Source organism: Neoarius graeffei, chromosome 12, assembly GCF_027579695.1.
Source record: "Neoarius graeffei isolate fNeoGra1 chromosome 12, fNeoGra1.pri, whole genome shotgun sequence".
Classification (NCBI taxonomy): Eukaryota; Metazoa; Chordata; class Actinopteri; order Siluriformes; family Ariidae; genus Neoarius; species Neoarius graeffei.
The window spans coordinates 36,790,403-36,812,928 of NC_083580.1; the positions used below are offsets into that span (position 1 = coordinate 36,790,403).

A 22,526-nucleotide genomic window follows, 5' to 3' on the forward strand; every position below is an offset into this window, starting at 1 on the left:
ATGCTTAAAGGAGATCTTTTCAGGGTGAGTAACTGTGAAATAGGACCTAGTACTATCTCAAATCTTGGTCCCATCTATATGTCTATCCATTTGAATAATAACAAGAAATCTACTCTCTGGAGACTGAACTCAAGGTGCTCCGCCGGGTCAACCCTGTGGCCTACACTCTACAGCTGCCCCGCTCCATGAGGGTCCACCCGACCTTCCATGTTTCCCGTCTCCGCCCAGTGGTCACTTCACCGCTGTCTCCTGCTCCTCGGCCACCGCCTCCTCCTCGGCTCATCGATGGCCAGGCCACGTACACAGTCAACTGGCTCCTGGATTCCCACCGTGTCCGTGGGTCTCTTCAGTATCTGGTGGACTGGGAGGGGTATGGGCCGGAGGAGCGCTCCTGGGTGCCGTCCAGAGACATACTTGACCGCTCCTTGATTAGAGACTTCCATCGCTTGCGTCCTGATCGGCCTGGGATCGCCAGGAGACGATCTTGGGGGGGAGGTTCTGTCAGGGTCGGGGGACATTTTAGCCTGCAGTTCATCTACCTGGCAACTAGATGTCACCATTTTGCATTATTTTTTCTTTTTCCCTTGTTACACTTGTCTTCATGCTATTGGTCAATTGAATCTTTGATGGCAAGTAGCTGATTGGTTGGCCTATATATGTGAGTCTGTTTGCCTTTTCACTCTGCTGAGTTCTCCTGTGAGCCACCATGTGAGTTCTTGTCCTTGTTTTTTCTGTAGCTGTTTGCTCCTCTGTTCTGATCTGCCTTTTTGACCTCTGCATCTGTTTTTCTAAGAAGAGGATTGTTTTGCCTTGGACTATCTCTATTGGATTTACTTTGTTCTCTGACTTATTTTTGGGACACTTAGAATCCTGTCTTTTTTTTTTCCTGTTGGATTTTGTAATCTGGGACTTGATCGTTTTGAGTACCTAAGACTGCTGTTTATCTATGATTTTGGAACTTTGAACTTTTGTGCCAAGTACTGTTTTTGCCATTTTTTTTGTATTCCTGATTTTGTGCTCTCAGTAAAGACTTCCATTTTGAAAACGCTAATTCTCTGCATCTCTGTCCTGAATCTCTGTCTCCTTCTGGGGGTGGCCGTGTGGTTTGAGATGTCCAACCCCCATCTCAACCAAAACCGTGACAGGAACACAAATTGGGGGTCATTAGGACCTTGCAACACAGGGCTCAGAATATCCCTACAACGATAGAGGGAAAAGAGAAGGAGCAGAATCACATCAAGAAAGCACTTCAGAACTGCGGGTATCCCAACTGGTCTTTCCTCAAGAGCAGAAAAAGGAACAGAATGGACAAGGAGGACAACAGGAACAAACGCAAGAACATTGTCATTCCCTACATTTCTGGTCTATCTGAGAAACTCAGGAGGATCTTCTACAAACACAACATTCCGGTACATTTCAGACCCAGTAACACTCTGAAGCAGAAACTGGTCCACCCTAAGGACAGAATACCTAGACACAAACAGGACAACGTAGTGTATTGCCATTCAGTGCAGTGAGGAATGCGTATATTGGGGAGAAAAAACAACCGCTTCACAGGTGCATGGCTCAACACAGGAGAGCCAGTTCCTCAGGCCAGGACTCTGCTGTCTACCTTCATCTTAACAACAAAGGACACTCATTTCAGGATTGCAACGTACGCATTTTAGCCAGAGAGGATTGTTGGTATGAGCGAGGAGTTAAAGAAGCCATTTTTGTCAACCTGGAACGGCCATCACTGAACAGAGGTGGGGGTCTAAGACATCATTTATCAGCCACCTACAATGCAGTCCTTGGCACACTTCCCAGACAACTGAATGCACACCAAAACCCAGCTGTTTTCAGTGACTCACAGGAGGACAGAGAGAATCAGCATTCCATTGATCACCCTAACGGGCAATCCATTGATCATCCTAACGACTCTCGAGGCCGTTCACAACCAGCCCCCAGTGACCCACACCAACAGGATGACTCAGTGACACCTTAGATGAGCTTTTCATCCATGAGAGGATAAATACCTGATGCTCCCTACCAGTCAGACAGAACTGAAGAAGCCTTTCGGATGAGAGGTGAAACGTCTTCAAGAATCTTCAAGCAAGTCCAGTTGCTCTCTTTTACCACCCACTGTTTCCTTTTTACAAAGCAACAATACTATGAGACAGGTGGGAAATCACTGAAACTTCTATCATACAGGTTAAGAAAACAACAAGCAGATAGAACTATATATAAAATAAGAAACTCTGAAACAAATGTAGTAGAAACAAACCCGGAGAAAATACAACAATGTTTCCAAAAATCTCATCTCATCTCATTATTTCTAGCTGCTTTATCCTGTTCTACAGGGTTGCAGGCAAGCTGGAGCCTATCCCAGCTGACTACGGGCGAAAGGCAAGGTACACCCTGGACAAGTCACCAGGTCATCACAGGGCTGACACATAGACACAGACAAGCATTCACACTCACATTCACACCTATGGTCAATTTAGAGTCACTGGTTAACGTAACCTGCATGTCTTTGGACTGTGGGGGAAACCGGAGCACCCGGAGGAAACCCACGCGGACACGGGGAGAACATGCAAACTCCGCACAGAAAGGCCCTCGCCGGCCACGGGGCTCGAACCCGGACCTTCTTGCTGTGAGGCGACAGCGCTAACCACTACACCACCGTGCCGCCCGCTTCCAAAAATACTATAAAATATTATATACACAACCACAGGTAAGTAACGACAACCAGATCAATGCCTTTCTGGCCCAGGCAAATTTTCCAAAGATCACTGATGAACAAAATGGAAAATTAATATCTAAGATAACAAAGGAAGAAATTCAAACAGCAGTTAGGAGAATGAAAGGGGGGAAGTCTCCTGGGACAGATGGGTTTCCCACAGAATGGTACAAAACAATGCAAGATCAGCTAATTCCAGCATTATTAAAGGACCCATGGCATGGTGGTTTGTTGATGCTTTAAACGGGCTCGTGGAGGTTTCCGGATGTTATATCCGCAGCCTTTCTCGAAATGAACCCTCGGCACGTAGATATAGCCTCCTGGGAGAAAGCCCCATTTCAGCCCTTTTCCCAGTGCGTCGTTTTGCTAATGAGAAGCATGGAGGCGGGGAAGGGTAGAGGGCAGGCCATGGGGGGAGGGGGAGGGGCTTGACCAGAAAATTATGGACACACAAAAATAAATATGAGAAATACATAACATAAGAAGAAATGACCACTAATCAGGTTCCTTCACAAGTCTAAATAAGGGAGTGGGAAAATGTGTGTACAACACTAGTAGTATAGTATAGTAGTATAGTGTTTGCGTGCACACACATACTCGCTGCTATCAGCGCCTGTAGCCACGCTGCTAAGACAAAACCCTGTTCTCCCTCGGACTCCTTTCGTAAACTCAACGTGATACAGAGAACAGAGAGTGAGAGTGTTCGGAGTGGTAGTTTACGAACGTATAATACCCTAGGCTTGAACACGCACTCCATAACCAAAGAGGATAGAAGCAGCAACTACAGCAACATATCGTTTATCCAACAGAAGACATGCATTGCAGAGCAATAGTCAAACATAAGCTCATAAGTTACAGTCAATTTCCAGACTAAACTCAGTTTAACAGAGCATGCTGCATGCTTTTTGGTTTTGTAGCGCAGAGTACCTGGCTAACTGCAGGAAGTGGTTAGCTGCACAGCTAATGTAGCCATTGCAAGGCTAACGCACCAATTTTAAAACACGGCAAAACGACTTAACAGTTATACACTTACTTGTTCAGTGTTTGTGGATGATGTGGCAGGGATGCTTGATACGGACCCAGGCTTCAGTGACGGTTGATGTGCAAAACCTGCCCTGTACTGTCCCAAGTTGTGGAAACATTCATCAGGAAAATGCTTCCGACAAACATACACCGTCTTAGGTAGACTCGACAGTGTATTATTGGAGTAAATAAAATTAAGCCACTGCGTCTTCAGGGGCTCTCCCGTCAGCAGTAAAAACAGACTCCTTTCTGTGTTGTCACATCCATGTACAGCGCAGTTTCCATGTTTCGCTCGCTTAGGTGGTGCCATGTTGTTGTGTCCTCTATGGTCTCCTCACTACAAAATTGAAGTGACGTATCTATGGTGGCAACTTTTGAGCTGGGCGGGCAATCCATACAGTGGGTGGGAATCCAGAGGGGGGGCGTGGGGATCATCTCCCTTACTGATGTAGTAAAGGGAAGAGCCTATCAACGCGCCATTTCGACGCGCCATTCTCAAATGTTGACAAAGGGTGGGCATAGTTTGGTTTACACATTGACATTTCTAGCCACTGGGGTGACTTAAGAAGGTCAGAGGAACTCATTTTAATGTTAGAAAACCTCAGAAAGTGAAAATTTCATGCCATGGGACCTTTAAAAACATTCAACTGGGTTTTAGAGAACAAAAATATCCCTCCCTCATGGATGGAGGCGGTGATTTCGATCATACCTAAGGAAGGGAAGGACAAATTGGAGTGTGGGAATTACAGTCCCGTGAATCTTCTAAATAATGATTATAAACTATTCACCTCCATATTATCCAAACGAATAGAATTGATATTACCAGTATTAATACACAAGGACCAGATTAGCTTTGTCAGACAAAGACAGACCCAAGATAACATCAGGAAAACACTACACATTATGAGACAAGTCACACATCAAAAACTGGAGACACTGATATTAAGTTTGGACGCTGAGAAAGCATTTGACTCAGTGAGGTGGTCATTCTTATATAAAGTACTTTCGAGATTTGGCTTTCATACAACTATAATTGACACGATTGCAGCACTATATAACAAACCAACAGCTAGACTCAAAATCAATGGAAACTTAACCAATTCATTCACTCTGGAAAGAGGAACGAAGCAGGGGTGTTGTGCATCGCCACTCCTCTTCGCCTTGTTTATAGAACCCATGAGTCAACTAATTAGGCAGAGGTCTGATATAAAGGGGGTAACAATGGCATCTGGGGAGCAAAAACTGGCCCTATTCGCCGATGATTTATTGATAAGTATAACACAGCCTACTCAGACACTCCCAAAACTGATGAAATTGCTAGAGGAATTTGGTTTAGTTTCTGGTTATAAAATTAATATTAATAAAACCCAAGCATTAACATTTAATTATGACCCTCCACCTTTAATTAAAACCATGTACAATTGGAAGTGGGATGCTGAGTCCATTAAATATTTGGGTGTCTCATTACCTAGGGACTTCAAAAGACTGCATAATATCAATTATGGCCCACTAAATTCAAAGTTAAAAACTGATATACAAAGATGGAACGTTATTCCCTTTTTAAGTTCCCGGATAGATTCAATCAGGATGAATTATTCTTCCACGGATGTTGTACCTTTTTTAATGTTTATTAGCTAAAATACCATCTAAACAGTTCTTAGAGTGGGATAGATTAATAGCGAGATATCTGTGGCAAGGGAAGAAGGCCAGAATCAAATTTAAAACGTTGCAATTAAGAAAAGAAAAGGGGGGATTAGGCCTTCCCTGCTTACAGGACTACTACCATGCAGCTCAGTTGAGACCTTTAATCTGCCTGTGCTCGCCTACATACACTGCAGCATGGAAGGAAATAGAAGGAACGACAATAAAGGGAATTCCAATAACAGCTTTATTAAGTGACAATAAACTACAAGAGGAACAGGAGATCCCAGAGGACTCTATAACAGGCAACTTCCTGAAGTCCTGGCAGGAAATAGTCAAAATTTGCAGACTAAGAGACACATCTAAGATTATGAGATGGTGTGCCTATGATTCAGACTTTACGCCAAATAAAACGGACGGCAGATTTATGACATGGATCACAAAAGGTTTAACTACCTATTATTCATTTGTCCATAAGGGGGCATTTCAAAGTTTTGAGGCCCTACAGAAGGACCATGGTCTAAGGAGAGATTATTTTTTTTTAGGTACCTGCGAGACACTATTATAACAAAAATATTAAAGAGGCGTTAGAAAAAGAGGAGTCAGGGTTCATGGAGGTATTCTTATCATTAACTAAGTCCAGATCTTGCAACAAAATTATCTCCAAATTATACAATGCTATACAATTATCCAAACAAGAGAATACAGAATACATAAAGAGAAGGTGGGAAACGGAAATAAGGACAATAATTACACAGGACAGTTGGGAGAAAATATGTCAACTACAGTGGATCTCAACCGGGTCAAACACATGGCGGGAGTTCTGTTGGAAAAGTATAACAAGATTTTTCATCACACCCATTCAAAAACGTCATCAAGGTAGCGGGGACGCTTGTTGGAGACTGTGGGTTTAATGGAGCCAACCACTTCCATATCTTTTGGGACTGCCAAGCAATAAAATCCTACTGGGAAGAGATCCACAAACATATTAAAAATATATTTTATGTGAACATTCCATTAAAATGTCAAACGATGTTCTTGGGTAATATAATGTTTGAAACATGGAACATAAATGACAAAAAACTGCTGACTATACTGTTGGCACCTAGTAAGAAATGTGTCACTAGGAAATGGTTAAAAGTGGAACCTCCCACCATCGACGAATGGATTGAAATTGTTTATGAGATTTACGTTATGGAAAAGATTTATTTTTCCCTCAAAGTTGAGAAAGAAAATTTTTATAAGCTCTGGACCAAGTGGACCGAATATGTAAAACCAATCAGATCTGATTTTATTTGACTATACCCATGCTTTGTGTGAACCTACCCTCTTTTATTTATATATATATATAGAGATTTTTGTGTGTGTGTGTGTGTGTGTGTGTGTGTGTGTGTGAGAGAGAGAGTGGTGTATTGTTTGCATGTAGGGGTGCGCTCCCCGGTTCTGTTGTTTTTGTTATTGCTTTCACCTGGAATGGTTTGGGTCCATGGAAGAAAGCTCCAGAGGGGCAGTATGTGCAACATCATTGTGTCCTTGACAAACCAAGTTAATGTGTGTGTGTAGTGATGTATGTGATGGAGATATGCCTTTCTGAATAAAAAGAGAATTTAAAAAAAAAAAGAACAGGATAAAGCGGCTAGAGATAATGAGATGAGATATGTAATATTGGATCATTTTCCTCAATAAATAAATAATATTTTTGTCTCATTTGATTAACTGTGTTCTCTTTATCTACTTTTAGGACTTGTGTGAAAATCTGATGGTGTTTTAGGTCATATTTATGCAGAAATATACAAAATTCTAAAGGGTTCACAAACTTTCAAGCACCACTGTACATGTTAACAAGGTGATGTAGATGTGCCTTTTAGAAACCGGTTCCGTCCATCCGGCTGTTCGTCCGGTCACGTTTTTGTTTCTGGGCCATATCTTTAAAACTACTGAAGATATCTTCATGAAACTTCGTATACACATCAAGCAACATGTGAGCTGGTGCCTTTTGCTGTTTTGGATTTTTGAAAAAAAAGTATTTTTCAGCTGTTAACATAAAAAATAGATTTTGACTTAGTTTCTCAGAGCAGTGTTCATTTCCGGAGCATATATCCAAAACTATTCATGATACATATTTGAAACTTGGTATCCATGTTAACAAGGTGATGTAGATGTGCTTTTTCATAATAAGAAATTTGAGAAATTTTAATTTTTCTTGTTTCCTTGGAAACAATTTCAGACTTAGTCTCTCAGGTTAGTCTTAGGGGTAGGTTTTGTTTCCGGAGCAGAACTTGAAAACTATAAGTGTTATGGTCTTGAAAGTTGGTATATGTGTTGATTAAGTAATGCATATGTGCCTTTTGATACTAAGAAATGTGAGAAATTTTAATTTTTAGCTCACCTGGATCAAAGGTCTGGTGGGCTTATGCCATAGGCTGCTGAGGTCAGTGTAAAGAGGTAGGGTTGGTTTCCTGCAGCAGAATTTGAAAAATGTGACAAATAATATCTTGAAACTTGGTATATGGTTGGTATATAGGGCAGGGAATATAGATGACTGTCTTCTTGTTTTCATTTGTGTCACTATTAAAAAAAAAATTGTGCCTTTAAAGTGGTTGGCATGTTGTGTAAATCAAATCATGCTTACCCTCCAAAAATCAATTTTAATTCCATCTCCCAATGCAGCAAAACAGCACAAACACCAAGGGGGATGAATACTTTTGCAAGACATGTTGTGTAAACTCTTAAACTCTCCAAGCAAAATATGATTCAAAATCCAGGAGGTTGCAGAAAGGTTTAGACTTTTATTAAATCAAATAATAAAAGCTGTGTTCAGTGTGCAGAGTGAACCAACTCAAAATCATAATGTTCTCATATTATACTGTCTAAAAAAAACAGTGTATACAAATAATTTCATTGGTTAACATGTCACGTCATACCACTTTAACATTTTCTGTTGGGCAGAACATCTCACGCTTCTCATATTTTGTATCAACTGAGCCAAATTTTCCAGTATGAATTATCAATTCAGAAAGAATCAAAACATCTGATAAGAAGTGGTATGTCATGAACAACACAGCATTCAGAGCATACAATACATGATTCAAAATGACTGGGGTCAAATCAGGTTAAAGTCTGATACAGGCTGCAGGTGGAAATGAACACAACACTCATGGCCTTGACCCGTCTACCACAACATAGGGTTAAAAATAAGAAAATGCACATTGCAGCCTGTCACAATACCCAATTCAGAATAACTTCATAAAATGTGTTACGTTAGCATACAAAACACTCCAGAATGAACACTTGCTTAATTCAACATGGTCTTGGCTAACTCATTACAACACATGATAACACTGCAGGTGCTAGAGCCAGAACAACACACTCCTTGAACAGGCCTGTGATTTAAGAGAAAACAACCCTTCAGCACAAACAATCTCAATGTCTTTACTGTATTTTACTGTAATTATGATCATTCATAAATCCATTCACTATTACTTTTAATAGAATTAACTTCATTTATTCTCCACTGAAAATCAACATACTTGGCTTTGAATTAATAATCAGCATAAAATGAAATCACTGTGATTTCATCAATATGTGTGTGTGTGTGTGTGTGTGTGTGTGTGTGTGTTTATATGAATCAAAATAAATTTGTGGTTACACTAAGGTACGTGTGTGTGTTTACATATGAATCAAATACAATCATCATAAACCAAACGATTGTTCATATGATGACATCAAGGCATGTGTGCATGGCCACATATGTGTGTTATGTAAGGATACATTAAGGATATAAAATCACCACAGACACTGTACATGTTACATGTTATACATACATAAAAACAATAATTTATTTTTAAACTGATTTGGAAGCATTTTATTTGAATTAAAACAGTCCGTATTGGCCAATAATGTAAGATTAGAAATGAACATCGGGACTTCTCTCCTAAAGTTAATAGTATAGCAAGTACTATACTTACTTAATTTCTAATGACTACTTTTGCTTCACCACAGGCGACCTGTATGGTGCGATTGGCTCACCAGTACGTCTCTCACGCACAGTGCTGGTTGGGCGTCAAAAGGAACTGGTTCAGCGGCTCCTCTATGTGCTCACTTATTTCATCCGATGTTCAGAGCTATTAGAGACATATGCTCTTGAGACTGGAAATGACGAGCAGGATGAGGAGGCTTTTGCTCTGCCTGGATCAGTTATTACAACCTCGCTGCGCCGTGGAGAAGTTGAGGAGTCAGAGTATGTGCTGGTCACTGTGCACAAGCCTAACCCAGAGGGCAGTGAAACAGGCATGAAGGAAGAGCAGCAAACAGAGCACATTATGCCTGTCATCACAGCTCAGGATCATAGTAGTAGTCAAGTCTTCCAGGAGGTTGGCAGCCCATTAGTTAGCCCATTAACAGAGACAGTGGTGAAAGTGGGCACTGCCTCACTGGTTACCCCTCTGCTAGATGTACAAGGGCAATCAGATATGTGTGACACTAATGTGGTGCCCAACTTGTTGCCTGTAAAGATTCTTCGGTCTTCAGGGATCCCACTGGAAAAGAAGCCACCTGATAAAAGCACAACACTGGACTCTTTCCTCCTGGATGAGGAAGAAGAGGAGCCTGGGACTAGAGTGACCTTCCTTATTGGTGAGTCCATGTCACCTGAATCAGACACAGAGGGCCAGAGGTGCAGGGTTGAAGATGAGCTCAAGAAACATAAAATGGTTTTCACTGAAAAACCAAAGCAGCAGTGTTGCCATGTAAAGCAGCAACGTAATACTGTGCTGACTAAACCTCTAATAATGGACCAAATTGAGAGTAAGGATGCCCAAACCTTGTCATACAGCCCTAGCAGTCTTCCTTCTATTAACACAGGGGTCCAGGAGGAGTGCATGGACCTGTTTGATGAGTATTTCAGTGATGGTAACTCTGTGGAAACAAGGACTATTGGCGATGTCTCAAAAACAGCTTCACAGGAGATTGCAGATGCTGAAAAACACAATCTGCAAGAGACTTGGATGGAATCCCTAGTTAGGACATATGAGCAGGCTTATGAGAACAGTGAGCAGGCAACATGTAAATGTAGCACACACCCCATCAACACAGGCTGCTGTATGAAATGTTCTGTTGAGCAGGACAAAAGCATCCGAGTTTCACTCAGTATACCAGGCCTAGAGAAAGAGAGTGAGCAGAAGAAGACATCCCCCCTGAATGAATGGGAGATTCCGCGAAATGAGAGTTCAGACAGTGCACTGGGAGACAGTGAAAGCGAGGACACAGCACAGGAAATATCCAGACAAGAGCAAGATGCACAATTCTTCAGTGAAACGCAAACCGATTGGCATGAAGAGATGGAAGTGCCGTTCCCTGGGTATGTAAATCTTTGTGGGTCTTGGTGCGCACATTCACAGTGTTGTCTCTTTAGATTTTTCCCTAAATAAAACTAATGTCAGTGAGCTAGGTAATATAGTGCATACAATTTTTAGACTAATGTCTAAAAAAAAGTTTTTCATTATTTAAAAACATAGGTTACTGTGTCTTGTTGGTCTTTCCAACATTGATAGCAGCCAATAAATGACAATTAAAAAAGAAACAGAGGCGGAAGGTGGATCCTTGAACCATGTTATGAGTGTTGCCATTACATAGTTTGTCCACCAGAGGGAACACTACAATTTATTGTTGGCAGCACATGTTTGGAATGCCACAAATCAACAAGAATTAGGTGACCCAAGCAGAGTCCCCCATAGATTTACATAGAAGACTAGATGCCTCGTCCCCATTGCCCGTCAACGAAGTCGAACGTCTGCACATGGCGGCCATCTTACCTCAGACAGCTGGCTTACCCATTACATTGTGTTGGTAGCAATATGTACTTTTCAGATGACCGTAACTTCCTCAAATTTCAATCGATATTCAAACTGTTTGGTTTGTTATATAAAAAAACAAACGGAAGTATGTATTTATGATATTAATGATGAATAATCATTTTATGTTTTAAAAAAATACGCATAGCTTGGCGAAAATATTTCAGTATACTACAGACTGTAAGACAGGATGCATGCTGAAATTCCTATGCTGTGAGAAGCCTAACACTGCATACTTATGGATAACTGCGGCCTTAGGACAAATAAACATACAATTTATTTCCAATTTTTAGTGAAAATATTTTTACATGTGATAGGGCCGTAGGGGAAGCTAAAGTTAAATAAACAGCTTACTCACTTCTGATAGACAGGTCATGACAGGGGATAATCAGAAAAAATTTGGGGTCAGAATTTTTATTGTTGATTATAGTTCTGTAAACAATCCAGAATTTATTTAAATTTGGGGACAGTCAAAATTTTCAATATGGCCGCCAAAATCCAAGATGGCCGATTTTCACTAAAACTTCTCATTTTTTCAAATAATAATTTATATTTTGCCATATTTTAACAGGGTATGGGGGCCTTATATGATTCCTGAACATTTTATAATATTGTATAATAATTATTAGGCTTATAGCAAAACTTAGTCATCAAATTTGTAATTGTGGAAATAGTTTCACTTTCACTTTAGGGTGAGCATGTGAGCATAGGGTGAGCAATGATAACAACATCTTTAATTAAGTTCAATGACATGGACAGTCTGGGCCCTATAATGTTAGATAGCCTACCTTTGCAAGGCCCCATGGAACGACCTGTATGGCTCATCTTTGCAAACTCCTTCATCACATTCAGACCACAGTTTTGCAGTCTCTTTTAGGGTCTGAAAGCCAGTCTGCTGAATAGGTTTTACATCCTTTCCAGACAATTCACAGTTGCAGAGTAAGCATTTCTCCTCAGGAGACAGAGATAAAAATGGTCCAGATGATGACATTGTTTTGCTGAAACATGGAAAATGCACCCTCTCAAAAATGCAATATTGATAGGCCTACAAATCAGTATGTAATAAAAATGTTTACCTTATTAGATTAATATAATTTTAACTTCATACATATACAGTGGTGTTTGAAAGTTTGTGAACCCTTTTGAATTTTCTATATTTCTGCATAAATATGACCTAAAACATCATCAGATTTTCACACAAGTCCTAAAAGTAGATAAAGAGAACCCAGTTAAACAAATGAGACAAAAATATTATACTTGGTCATTTATTTATTGAGGAAAATGATCCAATATTACATATCTGTGAGTGGCAAAAGTATGTGAACCTTTGCTTTCAGTATCTGGTGTGACCCCCTTGTGCAGCAATAACTGCAACTAAATGTTTCCGGTAACTGTTGATCAGTCCTGCACACTGGCTTGGAGGAATTTTAGCCCATTCCCCCATACAGAACAGCTTCAACTCTGGGATGTTGGTGGGTTTCCTCACATGAACTGCTCACCTCAGGTCCTTCCACAACATTTTGATTGGATTAAGGTCAGGACTTTGACTTGGCCATTCCAAAACATTAACTTTAGTCTTCTTTACCCATTCTTTGGTATAACGACTTGTGTGCTTAGGGTCGTTGTCTTGCTGCATGACCCACCTTCTCTTGAGATTCAGTTCATGGACAGATGTCCTGACATTTTCCTTTAGAATTTGCTGGTATAATTCAGAATTCATTGTTCAATCAATGATGGCAAGCCGTCCTGGCCCAGATGCAGCAAAACAGGCCCAAACCATGATACTACCACCACCATGTTTCACAGCTGGGATAAGGTTCTTATACTGGAATGCAGTGTTTTCCTTTCTCCAAACATAACTCTTCTCATTTAAACCAAAAAGTTCTATTTTGGTCTCATCCATTCACAAAACATTTTTCCAATAGCCTTCTGGCTTGTCCACGTGATCTTTAGCAAACTGCAGATGAGCAGCAATGTTCTATTTGGAGAGCAGTGGCTTTCTCCTTGCAACCCTGCCATGCACACCATTGTTGTTCAGTGTTCTCCTGATGGTGGACTCATGAACATTAACATTCACCAATGTGAGAGAGGCCTTCAGTTGCTTAGAAGTTACCCTGGGGTCCTTTGTGACCTCGCCGACTATTACACGCCTTGCTCTTGGAGTGATCTTTGTTGGTTGACCACTCATTCAATGGTCTTGAATTTCCTCCATTTGTACACAATCTGTCTGACTGTGGATTGGTGGAGTCCAAACTCTTTAGAGATGGTTTTGGAACCTTTTCCAGCCTGATGAGCATCAGCAACGCTTTTTCTGAGCTCCTCAGAAATCTCCTTTGTTCGTGCCATGATACACTTCCACAAACATGTGTTGTGAAGATCAGACTTTGATAGATCCCTGTTCTTTAAATAAAACAGGGTGCCCACTCACACCTGATTGTCATCCCATTGATTGAAAACACCTGACTCTAATTTCACCTTCAAATTAACTACTAATCCTTGAGGTTCACATACTTTTGCCACCCACAGATATGTAATATTGGATCATTTTCCTCAGTAAATAAATGACCAAGTATAATATTTTTGTCTCATTTGTTTAACTGGGTTCACTTTATCTACTTTTAGGACTTGTGTGAAAACCTGATGATGTTTTTGATCATATTTATGCAGAAATATAGAAAATTCAAAAGGGTTCACAAACTTTCAAGCACCACTGTACACCTATGTGTACAAGCCTATTTATAGGCCTACAAAGAACTCTAAGAGAACAGGCCTGAAAATGAAAATTTTCCAGACCAGGGTCCCCCAGATGGCTAACCCCACCTAGATCTGGGCATATACAATGTTAATAATACTTTCTTACCTTTTAAATCGCTATCATGTGGTTGAGTAGCACATGCTTGCTATTGCCTATCTTAGAGGAAAGTTTCAAATTCGCCCTCACTAGACAATATATAGCAAACTGTACAACGTCTTTAAGTCCACTTCACGCCGTAATTGTCACAGGTTGACTATCTAACATTATAGGGCCCAGACTGTCCATGTCATTGAACTTAATTAAAGATGTTGTTATCATTGCTCACCCTATGCTCACATGCTCACCCTAAAGTGAAAGTGAAACTATTTCCACAATTACAAATTTGATGACTAAGTTTTGCTATAGGCCTAATAATTATTATACAATATTATAAAATGTTCAGGAATCATATAAGGCCCCCATACCCTGTTAAAATATGGCAAAATATAAATTATTGTTTGAAAAAATGAGAAGTTTTAGCGAAAATCGGCCATCTTGGATTTTGGTGGCCATATTGAAAATTTTGACTGTCCCCAAATTTAAATAAATTCTGGATTGTTTACAGAACTATAATCAACAATAAAAATTCTGACCCCAAATTTTTTCTGATTATCCCCTGTCATGACCTGTCTATGAAACTTCAGAAATACTTCATCCACCTCAAAAACCTAATGCACTCACATCATAGCAAAATAACAAATGTAAACTCACATCATAGCATAATAACAAATGCACTGCCCGAGTAAGTAATAGTATAAAACAGTGACAGCGACTCACGGTAATTTGTGACAAAAAAAGCATTTAATTAATCACGTGGTTATACTTCCAAGGATAAAAAGATATCTTTACATTTACAAAAAGAACATTCAAAGCTGATTATCATGTCAAAGTCAATATATGTTAGCACAGAAGATTGAAATTTCATTTGACTAGGCTCCAATGTGCAGTTAAAATAAAACTAAACATACTGATATAAACATCTACAATTAAAACACGCACAGACACACACATCATCTTGTCATCAAAGTCAGTACTTTGATTTCCTGTAAATCATAATGTGAGTGCTGGGCTGTGCTGTGCTTGCGTAAGTCTTCATACCCCTTGTCTGTGGTAAGATGGCCGCCCTGTGCGGACGTTCTGGAATACGCGGTGAGGAATCTAGTCTTCTATGTAAATCTATGGAGTCCCCTGGAGTAGCAACGGTGTGTCCAACAGCTGAAGGCATTATGCTGTTTAAAAAGTCAGTTTCAGTTGTTCAAGTTAATGGCATGTATGTTTAAATTGTTTGTTTTTTTTAAGTTTTAATTGAAATTATTTTTTGTGCACTTTCTATATTAAATGAACAAATAAGGTATCAAAAAGAATTTCATAGTTATATTAGGATTGCATATATGCCATATTTCAGTGAGGAAGATGGATTAAACTCTCTTTGCCCCCCTCAAAAAAATTAAGTAGGCTATACCTTGAGAACATGTAACCATCAACTGTAGAAAACATGGATGGGGTGGCTCCGTTGCCTCCTATTCTAGAGAAATAAAGCTAAAATACCTCTGTCATGTCAAATTTGGAGCCAGAGTTTGTGCAGTAGAAACGAGAGTCAAAGTCGGATACACCCACTCATTTGGTATGTCCACCCACTGTGTTTGTCACAGAATGTCTTCATTGTGGAAATCAATATTATATCTATGCAGAGAGCTTAAATATTTTCATCTGGCAATATTTCATTAAAATGGATGCATTGAGGAAATACATTTGTCGCATGGATATGATCTGGAAATTTGCTGATATAAATATAACCAACACAGAATACTCCAGCAGTGCAGGGTGAGAGTAACTCATTATTTGGGACACATGGCTATTCTGAGCACACTGTAAACTAACGAGTCTGTATGTGTTGTGTGCGTTGTGTGCACATGCACGTGTTTTTTGTGTGTGGGCATGTGAGCGAAACTTAGTTACTGAAAAGTGAAAGATAAACAAACAAACAAAAAAAAAAAAACGCACCTTCACCTGTCACGCCTGTCTCCCAGTTACTCATTGCCCCAGCATACAAGCTGTTACAGTACAATATTAGTGTCCAATCAGTTTTACTTGCCGAAGAAACTTGTAATCCTGGAGTTTTCTTTGATGATTTAAATGTCCAAGTCACTATCGCAGTTCACTGACTGAGTTAAATGATCAATGATTTAAATGGAGGCAATGATTTATTTGTCTGTTATGGAAATGATGGAGGTTACCGGTGAATTGTTGTTAATGTCCGCACACTGACTTGCAATGTTTTCTTAATGTTCATGATTCAGTTCATTCATGTGTTGCAAATCACTGATGTCAGCAGTGATTTCGTCCTTCTATCAATCCTTTCATCACAGTTCTTGATAATTGTTAGTGATTGACAGCTAAAAGCGAGGCTGTGGCTGTTCGTATGGGTGGGTGGAGCACAGAGGACGGCAGGACAGAGATCAGGTTTTGGAAATAGGGCTTTTATTGCCACACTTTTCAGTGAACAATATTTATTCTAAGCAGACAGACACACACGACAGGCGTCTTGTTCGGGGAACATCCCCTCTGCTCTCACTCTCCCTACTTAAATAGGGCGCGGTCACTGGGAAGACACACAGACACAGGTTAATTGCTCTCAGGTGTAGTGATTCTGCCACTTACCTTCCCTGACTCTGCCCTCCTGTCACAGACCGGCGCTTGACCACGCCCCCGCTGCCACATACCCCCACCGCCCGACTCAGGCCGGGCAGCCGTCCGGCCTGCAGCCGACTCCCCCCCCCCTTGACGGGAGAGGAAGTCTGCCACGACCATCTGCGCCCCCGGCCTGTGGACCACCTTGAAATTAAAGGGTTGGAGTGCCAGATACCAACGGGTGATCCGCGCGTTGGCATCTTTCATGCGGTGGAGCCACTGGAGGGGCACGTGGTCCGAACAGAGGGTGAAGGGGCGTCCCAGCAGGTAGTAACGCAGGGCGAGGACCGACCACTTGATCGCTAGACATGCCTTCTCAATGGTGCTGTAGCGCCCCTCACGCACTGACAGCTTCCTACTAATGTAGAGGACGGGGCGGTCCTCCCCCTCCACCTCCTGGGACAAAACTGCCCCCAGCCCTCTGTCCGACGCATCGGTCTGCAACACAAAGGGGAGAGAAAAGTCAGGGGAGTGTAAAAGTGGCCCCCCACACAGTGCAGCCTTTACCTCTGAAAAAGCCCGCTGGCATTGCTCCGTCCACTGGACCGGATCTGGGCCCCCCTTTTTAGTGAGATCAGTCAGCGGGCTGGTGACGTCCGAATAATTAGGTATAAACCTACGGTAATAGCCAGCCAGCCCCAGGAACTGTCTCACCCACTTTTTGGTCTTGGGCCTCGGGCAGGCTGCAATCGCTGCTGTCTTATTAATTTGGGGACGCGCCTGCCCGTTGCCCAAGTGGAAGCCCAGATACCGTACTTCCACCCGCCCAATCGCACACTTCTTTGGGTTGGCTGTGAGCCCCGCTCGCCTCAGCGACCTAAGGACAGCCCTCAGATGTTCAAGGTGCCTCGACCAGTCATTACTATAGATGATTATATCATCTAGATACGCGGCCGCATAAGTGGCGTGGGGGCGGAGGACTCTATCCATCAGCCGCTGAAACGTCGCGGGTGCCCCAAACAGCCCAAACGGAAGTGTGACGAATTGGTGTAAACCAAACGGTGTGGAAAAGGCCATTTTTTCTCGGGATAGTGGAGTCAAGGGGATCTGCCAATATCCCTTCGTCAAATCCAGCGTCGAATAAAAGCAAGCCGTTCCGAGTCGATCGAGCAACTCATCAATACGAGGCATTGAGTACGCGTCAAATTTAGACACCGCGTTGACTTTTCTATAGTCCACACAGAACTGGACCAACCCATCGGCCTTGGGTACCAAGACCACCGGGCTGCTCCAGTCACTGTGGGACTCCTCGATGATGCCCATTTCGAGCATGGTCTCAAGTTCTTCCCAAACTACCTTTTTTTTGTGTTCGGGCAGCCTGTAAGGGCGGCTACGCACTACCACCCCTGGGGGCGTCTCTATGTGGTGCTCTATGAGGTTCGTGTGACCGGGCAGGGGCAAGAACACATCCGAAAACTCGGTCTGCAACTGGGCGACCTCCGTGAGTTGGGTCGGGGAGAGGTGGTCTCCACAGGGGACCGGAGAGGTACGTGATGCCAATGCCCCTTTTTGAACCTCCGGCCCCAGCTCCGCCTTCTCCGGAACCACCGACACCAACGCCATGGGGACCTCCTCATTCCAGAGTTTAAGCAGATTGAGGTGGTAAATCTGTAGCGCCCCACCCCTGTCCGTTCACCTCACCTCATAGTCGACGTCCCCGACTCGCCGTGTGACCTCAAAGGGTCCTTGCCACTTGGCAATCAATTTGGAGCTCGAAGTGGGCAACAGTACGAGTACTTTATCTCCCTGTGTGAACTCCCTAAGGTGCGTACCCTTGTTGTACAGGCGGGCTTGCCGTTCCTGGGCCTGCCACAAATTCTCCTGGGTTAGGTGGGTGAGCGTGTGGAGTTTTGCGCACAGGTCCATAACGTATTGAATTTTGTTCTTGCTTGGTGAAGGTCCCTCCTCCCAATTTACCCGCAGCACGTCTAGGATGCCGCGCGGCTTGCGCCCATATAATAACTCGAACGGGGAGAACCCCGTGGAGGCTTGGGGAACCTCTCGCACTGAGAACAACAAGGGTTCGAGCCACTTATCCCAATTACGTGCGTCCTAGCTTATGAATTTTTTAATGATATTTTTGAGGGTGCGGTTGAACCGTTCTACTAAACCGTCCGTTTGTGGGTGATACACACTGGTGCGGATCGGCTTAATCCCCAATAACCCATACAGTTCGCGCAGTGTTCGTGACATAAACGTAGTGCCTTGATCAGTCAGAATCTCTTTCAGGATTCCGACTCGGGAGATGACGCGGAAGAGTGCCTCCGCAATACTGCGTGCTGAGATATTGCGCAGAGGCACTGCTTCCGGGTATCGCGTTGCATAGTCCACCAGAACTAATATAAAGCGGTACCCCCGTGCTGACCGATCTAATGGCCTGACAAGAGCCATCCCAATTCTCTCAAATGGGGTCTCGATCAATGGAAGAGGGTGCAAAGGCGTTTTTGGAATGGCCGCTGGATTCACTAACTGGCATTCGCGGCATGCCATACACCACCTACGAACATCGCCGCGAATCCCCGGCCAATAGAATCAGGCCATTATTCGGGCTAGTGTCTTATCCTGCCTTAAGTGTCCAGCCATGAGATTAAAGTGAGCTGCTTGGAATACCAATTCCCGGCGGCTCTTCGGAATCAAAAGCTGCGTGACTCGCTTTTTAGTTTGTGTCCTGCGTCACTTGGTATAATCTATCCTTCATAACTGTGAAGTAGGGGAAGGACGGGGTGGCGTTCGGCTGGAGCATTTGACCATCGATTACTCTCACTTGGTCAAATGCATGTCGCAGAGTCTCGTCTCGCGATTGTTCTAGTGGGAAATCCGCGAGGGATTCCCCAATAGAGAGAGGAGGAGCCGGCGGCTCCTCACTCTGACACGGAGATGACGTAGACGGCTCTGTGACAGCTGCTCCCGCCAAAGCAACACCGGGACCTCCCCCTGTCAAATAGCAGGACCCACTCTTTACTAGGCGTGTCATTAAACCCCGAAATCCCGGCCAATCAGTCCCCAAAATTAAAGAGTGGGTAAGGCGAGGATTAACCGCCGCCTTCACTATAAATTTTTCCCCTCTGAAAACAATGTGGACCGACACCAAAGGGTAGCTGTGAACATCCCCATGCACACACAACACCTTCACCCCCTGTGCTCCCCCCAATGCCTCATTTTGAACCAGGCTTTGGTGAATTGAGGTCTGGTTACAACCAGAATCCACCAACGCCTGATATGTATCCCCTTGGATACTCACCGGTATGCGATACGCTCCGGCCCGATCGAGGGTGGCCTCTGGCGCGTCGGGGATCCAAACCACCGCACCCATTTCCATCGCCGTGCACTGCTGTTGAAGGTGGCCCGGCTCCCCGCAGCGCCAACAAACCGGCCCAGGCTTTCCCTCTGCACCGGTGATCTGGGGCTCACTCACCTGAGGTGGGGGAGAGACAGACACAGAAGGGAGAAACGGGAGGGCACCGTGGGTGCGGCGGGCCGGCGCCGGCTCCCGCCTCCGCGGTGGGGGAATGGGGCGAGGACAGGACACAGGAGGAGGGGGAGAGAGAGAGAAGAGAAGATGCCATCTGCTGTCCTGCCGCCGGGACAGCCGCCAAATGGTCCTCCGCCAGCTCCACTGCCTGATCCAGTGACGCCGGGCAGTGGCACTGGACCCACTCCGCGGTTCCGGCTGGTAAGTGAGCGATGAATTGTTCCAGCACCACCTGATCGATGACTCCCTCGGCGTCGCGGTTGTCGGCCCTCAACCACTGCCAGCAGGCATCCCGGAGCTGCTGGCCAAACGCGAACGGCCGGCCGACTTCCTCCAAGCGCAACGCGCGGAAGCACTGGCGCTGCTGCTCTGGGGTGCGCCCCACGCGCTGGAGGACGGCCCGGCGGAGGTCCGCGTAGGCCAGCCGGCGGTCGGCGGGGAGCTGTAGCGCGGCCAGCTGTGCCTCTCCCGTTAGCAGGGGGAGGAGGCGCGCCGCGTGCTGCTCCATCGGCCACCCCGAGGCTTCGGCGACTTGCTCGAAGAGCGTGATGAACGCCTCGGGGTCGTCCTGCGGGCCCATCTTGGTGACGGTGAGGGGAGACGGGCCCGCGGTAGGAGCGCTGGTGGCCCCCACCGACGCGAGGAGGTGCCGGAACGCCTCTCGATCTTCTTGTTGGGCCAGCACCAGGGCCTCGAAGCGTCGCTCCTGCTCCTTCCGGAGGGTGACGAGCGCCTGGTGCTGGCTTTGCTGGGCCGTGGCGAGGGCGTGGACAAGGTCGGCGAACAGGGAGGACTCCATGGGGCTGCTCAGCTGGTGCTCACTTTCCCGGGTTTCAGCACCACTGTGGCTGTTCGTATGGGTAGGTGGAGCACAGAGGACGGCAGGACAGAGATCAGGTTTTGGAAATAGGGCTTTTATTGCCACACTTTTCAGTGAACAATATTTATTCTAAGCAGACACACACGACAGGCGTCTTGTTTGGGGAACATCCCCTCTGCTCTCACTCTCCCTACTTAAATAGGGCGCGGTCACTGGGAAGACACACAAACACAGGTTAATTGCTCTCAGGTGTAGTGATTTTGCCACTTACCTTCCCTGACTCTGCCCTCCTGTCACAGACCGGCCCTTGACCACGCCCCCGCTGCCACAGAGGCTAATTAACCCTTTGGTTTATGGTGTTAACACATATTGTTAACTTGACTGCAGAATTGATTACTTATTGTTTGTCTCTGGGAGAAGAGGAGGGCATGGCTCAGTGATTTTTTTTTTGGAAGACTCTGACTCATCGTCATGAAAGTTCATAGTAAAAGAGTTAGTTATTGCGCAGTTGCAATGGATAAGGCAGCACGGTGGTGTAGTGGTTAGCACGGTCGCCTCACAGTAAGAAGGTTCCGGGTTCGCGACCGGCGACTTCTGTGTGGAGTTTGCATGTTCTCCCCGTGTCTGCATGGGTTTCCTCCGGGTGCTCCGGTTTCCCCCACAATCAAAATTAGGTTGACGTGGGGTGGCCTTGGGCTGAGGTGCCCCTGACTGCTCCCTGGGTGCTCTGGTGTGGCTGCCCACTGCTCTGTGTGTGTGTGTGTGTGTGTGTTTTCACTGCTTCAGATGGGTTAAATGCAGTGGGTGAATTTCACTGTGCTTGAAGTGTGCATGTGACGAATAAAGGTTTCTTCTAAAAATCTTCAAGCATTTCCTGCTAACGCCATGCTAACAAGCCAGCGTGCATCACTTCAGCATTCCTGCTGGCAGTGTGAATGAAAACAGAAACAAAGCCCTTGAAGGCATGTAGTTATCAGGGGAACTTCCCAATATGTAGTTCCTCTCAACTAAGGCCCTTGAACTGTGTGGTCCGAAAGGGCCTAATATAGCTGTCAAGGTTGCTATCTGGCTACGTACCTTGTCCAATTAAACTAGTCTTTTCTGATGAAACCTCTAGATATTTCAAACATTTTAAATAGAAATGGCTAAGAATTTGTATTATTGTATGTGTCCAGAAAAGTTCAAATAAGTAGGTATATTACAATAAATTCTGTAGTGAGCTTCACCGGTTTTCTAGGCTAAGGCTGTCAATTACTTCATTCCCAAATGTATCCATGCTTTCTTTTGAAAAGGGTAGTAGGGTAATGTTTTAAAAAATAATTTCTGGGGGAAAATGTGCAGATATCAGCAGAGGAAAAACTAACTGTTTATAGTTATACTGTTTGTCTTTCCATTTATAGTGGAAATATAGTTTAGATGGTGGTGCTAAATATTGTACTACAGCCAGCCAGCACGGGTGCTAGACCTGTGGTGGCTACACTTTTTGAGAGACGATGCACCATGTCCATGTTTTC

The 22,526-nt window shown here is 44.0% G+C and overlaps 1 protein-coding gene across 7 annotated transcripts in view; it reads left to right on the forward strand.

Moving 5' to 3' along the window:
- The window catches only part of fnip1 (folliculin interacting protein 1), a 342,414-nt gene that overhangs the window by 283,239 nt on the left and 36,649 nt on the right, over positions 1-22,526 (forward strand). For 6 of the 7 annotated variants that reach the window (XM_060935844.1, XM_060935846.1, XM_060935845.1 and 3 more), the window contains one exon: positions 9,386-10,742. The exons of the other annotated variant lie outside the window; for it this stretch is intronic. In XM_060935844.1, coding sequence (XP_060791827.1) covers positions 9,386-10,742 — 1,357 coding nt within the window. The remainder of the gene's footprint in view (positions 1-9,385; positions 10,743-22,526) is intronic. 7 annotated transcript variants of the gene reach the window in all.